This window comes from Gloeophyllum trabeum, assembly GCF_000344685.1.
Source record: "Gloeophyllum trabeum ATCC 11539 unplaced genomic scaffold GLOTRscaffold_00006, whole genome shotgun sequence".
Taxonomy (NCBI): domain Eukaryota; kingdom Fungi; phylum Basidiomycota; class Agaricomycetes; order Gloeophyllales; family Gloeophyllaceae; genus Gloeophyllum; species Gloeophyllum trabeum.
In genome coordinates, this window is record NW_006920415.1 from 1,326,500 (window position 1) to 1,333,261 (window position 6,762).

Here is a 6,762-nt window from a genome sequence, read left to right on the forward strand (position 1 = left end):
CTGAGCAATCCTGTGGGTAGCGGCGTTTATTTGTTATTTATCTCCGGACGGTCGCAAAGCCATTCCTGTAGTATAAATTGTACAAAGTAGCGTACAGAAAAACAAGTTTCGACTTCACCATCTCAGAGAATTAGCATTACGATCTCAGCGACCCGAGAAGTTCGAAAGCGCCGAACTTAGCGAATTATAACCGACCCTAGCTTTGCCAATAGGCCTGACTTGTCAAGTGAATTATCTCCGCCATCGATTCAATTAGCTCCGGTGAGCCTCACATAGCGAAATAAAATTAAACAAGTCTTTCTAGTGTTTCTTACTTCCGTGGGCCTGAACCTACACTCGGTTCCGTGGTTTGCGACTTTGTTTGCGACTTTCTGGAGATAAATACTCCGGAGCGTCCCTTAGTGTTTGTTTCAGGCATCAAGGTTTTTGTTTTATTTTTCTAGGTCTTCCTATGGACTACCCTACGGCGTCTTACTCCTCCTTTCCCCCTCGAACTATTAAATACCCTTCAGTTGTCTCTGACCACCTTCACCCATATCACGGGGTTTAGGTTTATTTCTTTTGGTCCTTGGCGATTGTTGTGTGTCTGTGCATATCAACGTCCCGGACCCTAACCATCCGGGGGGGAACCCCCGGACCCCCCTTTGAAGATAGCCTGTAACCCTCACCCTAACCGCATACCCTAACGCGAACCCTAACCAAACCCGGGGGTACCCCCCCGGACCCGCCTCTAACCCAAAACCTAACCGTCGGGTGGGGGGCGCAATGCTTGGTGCAAGGGCACTGTGGCAAGCACTCACCGGCACCCGGCGGGGGTGATCGGGATGGGCGGGAAATGTGGCACGACACAGTTCGAACTAGTGGAAGTCGGATACCAGGCCACCTAATGCCGAGTTCCACTTCCACTAGTTTGGTAATGCCTCTGATGAAATCTGCATAGCCTGAGGGTCTTTAAGGACAATTTCATCCAGCAACCCCCCTTGCTAGCATCAACCCCGGGTTGTTGCTTCAACCCCCCCAGATGAGCATTTGTGGAGGGGTTGTTTAGCTTCGTGACGGTCACATCCCGCTACTTTGTCAATCAGAGCCACATCTCAATCATGAATCTCATGATAATCTGCCCGCTCGTCGCTCGGAGCTATATAGCTGATACATGAAATGGTGCTGTGACTGTGCTTGTCACACGTACACCCGCCTCTGGGTCCTGAGGACTGGGAACCTCAGGTCCAGAAAAATCTGTACTTTGTTCTGAAGGCTACATACAGCTGCTGCTATCAACAGTGTTTCTGCAAGATCTCAATGTTCAACACCAGTCATGCCCATGCTGAGATGACAATACATATCACAACACACTGCACACTGCACTACTCCTGATTGTCTTCCCTGATAACACAGCACTACACGCTATGCTCTCAGGATGTTTTCAGCTCATTTGGTTTGTGGTACGTTCAGGTCGTCCCCAGTACAAACACATCTGTACTCATATACAGGAACAAGAGGTCATGCATTCGCTTAGCATGGCTACATTCTGATTGTTATTCAAGGGACTGTGGGGAGGGTCATGTGTGGCACAAACAAGTCTGAGGTTGCGGGCTTGTATATGGCGGTCACCACCACTTTCCATGACTGGGATTGAGGGTCAGTTCCAGGGATGAAGGGTCAGCAGACAATCATGTCGAAACAAGAAGGGGGAAGTGTAAGTGTTTCCGATCTTCATGTGCCCACTGAATGGCCTAATGCATAATAATAGCAACATCGCCAACCATTTTGCTCGTGCCGGTCAGGGTTGCAAGTCTGCTACCTTGGCATGCAAGCCTGGAGGATGTCTGAAACTGGGTGGGGCGTTGGGGAACACTGGGTATGTCATTTCCGTCTCGAGAGCCGCACCTGGGCTATTGCGAAAATAGCAGATGTCGCCAGCATCGTACGAGGTGCAAAGCATGAGCACATACAACTCCGTCGTCGCATCTGTTAGTAAATACCACCTCACAGCAATAAACATCAGTCTGCTGCAAGTCTCCTGCGTTTGATCTTCCTGCTCAACATATCTCTTGCTTCCTTTGAAGTGATGTCTGATTCGTCGTCCTGCGTTCTTTCACCTCCCCCGTCTCTAGTGTTTTCTAATGATTACTTGAAGAAACTAACTATATACATCACTCTGTCTGTCACAGTTCCAAGAGCTCTTCCCCTGTTCTCAATCATACACTGGTCTTTCAGTACAGACACTCCTTTGTCTTCTGGCCACAACACAGTCCTGCCAGATGACACGGTACCTTGTAATGAAGATCTCGCACCTATTCTGTGTGCCATGGAAGCTGTGTATGCCAAGGGCTTCCGGTTGGTCGTGATTGAAGCGGTTGGTGGTATGGGCATCGTTCTACCTGCGCAGGGTCTATCATTTTTGAAGGTGAGTCCTTGCTGACACTATAACATGCCACTGAGTGTTACCATCTCTAGGTGCAGTTGTACAAGATCATCAATAATCACCGTCCAGCTGTCATCTTTGAGAGTGCACTTTATTTGCACGTGCAGTCGAAGCAACTCCTTCCAGTCAGTGATCTCAAGGTGTTTGGACGGAGTACGATCTCCTCATCCATCAAGGGATTTCATGTTACGTCTTTCCCAGTCTGGAAGCTAGGATACCTCATCAACGAGAATTGTCTGGAAGATGACCTGGTCAACTCTCTCATGGAGTTGATGTACTTCGAACATCCAGTTCGCTCTGGTGATCCAATTCCACCTGTTATCATTCAACCCATATCATTCTTTGAAGATGCTCGATACCTGTATTCCCAGCTTCCACGCCTTTACAGCACGGAATTAATAGCTTTCCGTCAGCGAATGCATCTGACACATGTTGATACGCTCATTTTCCCTCTATGGACCAACAACCACTATTCTGCGTACTGCTATCAACCAACTGTTGGTCTTGTGTATAGTGACTCCCTTGGACTTGAGCCCCCGTCAGATGTACTCTGTGTCTTTGCGTGGCTTCTTGAGGGCCTTGGATACCCTATACCTCCCTGTGCTGTTCATGCTCCAATCCCTCTGCAGGGACCAGCAAGCGGGAGCTGTGGAGTTGCAGCAACAAGCTTCATTGAAACACAGATTAATCCCAATGCACCAGTATGGAGTGGTGGAAACTCCGAACTGCTGCGCGACAGGTTCTTGAAGAAACTCTTGGCATATCATCTGATTGCTACAGTCAAGGTAGCCCTCCTTTCTTGCATTCTGAAACCACAGGCTGATTGTGATGGTTCTCAACCTAGGACACATCATACAGTGACTGGGTGGAGCTTTGTCTTCCCTCCCCCAAAGATGGTACAGCAGAAGGGCTCAGTGAAGATGGTTTCTTTGGGTACAATGATTACAACCTACATCATCCCACTGTATGTTCTCTCTGCCGATATGAGTTTAACGTCATGACAGTTTCACTCATCGACTCGGCAGGTCCATCATCCTATCTGTGGCTATTTGGTACAGGCTGGCCCAACAGCATATGCCTCACCTTCTCCAGTGTGCATATTGGTTCCGGTCACAAGGCTTTTGTGTGGACCAATAGCAAGTGATCATAACCCTACCACTGTATCCCGGGTAGAGTCCAGCATGCAGCCGAGTGCTCACTCTGATTCCTCAGATCATGGGTACAAAACAGCCTTCTGTCCTGCTCCTGATATCGACTTAACTATTTCCGCACCTGCTTCTCCATTGCCAGTGAAGCCAGAGCCTGAGATTATCGCTATTCTCTCGTCTCCCTTTATCCCATCACGGGTGTTGTCAGGTTCTCCGCAGACACCTTCCTATGCAGCAGAATATTGCCCAGAGGTTATAAATCTCCTCTCATCCCTGTTGGTCGCATTAGGGCCCATGAAGTCCTTTGACTCGAAGACTGAGTCTCCTGTACCGAAGGCACCTCTTGATCTCTTTACATCACCCCATGCTTCTGAGGAATCAGCCTATGTTCCCAAGCGTGAACTGAGCGTTATTGACTTGGCCTCTCCAGCGACTGTTCGGAAACCTAGCAGTGGTCAGCGAAGGAAACATCGGTGGAGGAGTCCTAGCCCGTCCAATGGGGAGGACATCATCTCCATATGCTCTGATGATGATATATCAAAACAGCATTCTAAGAGGCCCTGAACCAGTTCAGAGCAGGAGCAACCCGCTGGTGCTAGACACCGTTCTCCACCCAGATACCCTGCTAATGCGGTTGAGCCTGTCACTGGGGTTGGCATTGGGATGGTCTTCAATACCCTTGACGATGGAATGGACACTGTCTTCAGACAAGAAGAGGCAAAGGGACATCACTGGGTCATTGGTCAAACCTACCGTAGATCCTCTGGTGAGCGGAAGAAGGTCACCACATTGTGGTGCAATCACTCACTGTGTTCCGGGCATGCGTATTTATGGTACAAACAGATGTGACCACATCCGGCCGGCCCATCTGTTTGGACCGCAACCACGTGGTCGACTGTAAGTGCAACAGTTACTTCCAGTTACTCGTAGTCGAACGCTCAGGTCATGTAGTATTAGAACTTAAAATACCTGTGCCTACTTAGTAGATGCTACACCTCAAATAGATGTGTCTGCAACCTGTACACTAATTTCCAGTACATGAGACTCCATGCTCTGCCCGATGTTCGAGTACCTGTGGCCAGTCCAGGCCGTGGATATAAATAATCGCGCAAAATGCTATTTTTATTCATTTTACATATCATTAATAAATATCAAATAGCATGGCATTATCTGTCAAAACGCGTACACGTGAGCGATGCGTATGCGTGTACGCAGTCCGGGAACCTGTCTCAATACTAATATCGACTGATAGGCAATGCATGTCTGCACAATTCTCGGGTTATGGATCCCGTCCGTCCTCTCTGGTACCCTCCCGATCAATGGGATCATCTGGCCAGAGATGAAATTGCTGTGCTGTCAAGAGTGCCTATACATGACTTCGGTAGAGATGGCCCTCGCAGAGATCCGTATCCGCTGCAGAACGTGGTCCAGCAAATTGTCGATCCTAACTTGCAGCAGTAAGTAATCAGTAGAGGCTCTCGCGATATGGATCTGACAATTCTCTAGACTCCCGGACAGCCAGCGAAAATGCGAAGAAGAAGAAGAAAAGGAAACACAAGAAGGCTGCCGGTGCAGACTTGGACAAAACAGAAACAGCCCACCAGCCGAAGAAACCAGCACTAGCAAGAGGAGCCGGGGAGCAAGTCAACCCGCATAGCCAGAATCAGAATAAAGGCCAGACGTGGATGCAAGCCCAGACGCCAATGCAAGGCCAGATGAAGATGCCAGGGCAGACACAGACACAAGACCAGTCACAGCGCAAAACCAGTCACAGATGCAAAACCAGTCCCAGATGCAAGACGAGTCGGCACGTTTCAATGGGAGGCAGGACATCACCGTAAGCAAGTGTCCTCAGGTCGTGAGGCACTCACCATCCGTCCCTCCGAGAGCCCACTTCGCTTCCCTTCCTCGCCGACATCCTCCGAGCATCTGAAAGGGTATTTGTACATTAGCTGCATATAGTCATCATTTATTCATCAGTTACCTTCTTTGTAGATCTGCGACACCCCTCCATTGGACTCCCCCACTGCCGCAGCATGCATTCAGCCACCGCCAGCAAGTCGAGTGCCCTCTATTCGGAAACGCGGATGATCAAGCACCAAGTGAAGAAGAGAACACGACACTTACCCGGACCCTTGTCGACAATGTGAAGAGACATAATACCACGCTGGAGGCGGAATGCACCGCAATGCGTGAGCGACAAACTAACCTAGAGACGACGATTCAAAGTATGTGAAGTTAAGTTACTGAACACCAGATACAAACCTCCAATCAAGCTGTCGTGCCCAGCAAAGCCTCCAGGACGCTGATAGGCACTAACACACGACAACACCAAAGACCAAAAAGAAATAAAACCTAAAACACCCAGCGGTATGGGTGTAGGCGGTCTAAGGCGATTGAAGGGTAATATTTAAGTTTGAAGGGAGGGGGAGAAGTTAGACGCCGTAGGGTAGCCCATAGGAAAACCTAAAACAAACAAAATCTTGAGGCCTGAAACAAACAGTATAGCGATTCTCCGGAGTATTTATCTCCGAAGTTCGCCAGTAGCCCGGGTGGGGAGTTCCACTGAACCCAAACAATAGTCTCGTGCCTACAGACGCTTGGTGAATTTTATACTTTAAATCCGGAGCTTACTTGGATCGATATGCGATGGCGGAGTTATCTAGTTTTGACGAGTCAGGCCTATTGGCAAAGCTAGGATTGATTGTAGACGCTAAGTCCGACGCGAAGGGACTCCGAGGGTCGCTGAGACGATAATTCTGGTACGCTGAGAGGGTGAAGTACAAAACTTGGATTTTCCACTACGCTCCATACATTTTTATGCTATTGGAATGGTTTTGCGTCCGCCCGGAGTTAAATAACAAATATGCTCCGCATCCCACACAATTACTCAGCCTTTGCCCACCGCTATACCATGTCCCATACGATCCTGCCGTGTTTCCACGTGCTCGTCCTAGGTCCTAGAGGTAGCCTCGACGCGTCAATGCTCGCTTGAAGTGCCTCATCACGCGGTACTGCAGGCTGATCACGTGCGGATTAGCTCCGGCCGCTTGCTGACTGATACGTTCCGTCCGGCCGTCGATTTACGTCCGCTGACTCGGTCGCTTTGACGGAAACGAAGGGGAGTGATGACTGGGGAGTGGTAATACCAATGACTCACTGCGACGCGGGCCTCCGCCGTTCCCGGAG

The 6,762-nt window shown here is 49.4% G+C and overlaps 1 protein-coding gene across 1 annotated transcript; it reads left to right on the top strand.

Annotated features, from left to right (window-relative positions):
* Positions 1-2,787: 2,787 nt before the first annotated feature.
* On the top strand, positions 2,788-3,192 carry GLOTRDRAFT_23664 (uncharacterized protein; the record flags this gene model as incomplete). The annotated part of the gene is made up of 1 exon (XM_007867301.1): positions 2,788-3,192. A coding segment is annotated over one exon (405 nt), but the record flags the coding sequence as incomplete, so codon positions are not given.
* Between the last annotated feature and the right edge of the window lie 3,570 nt (positions 3,193-6,762).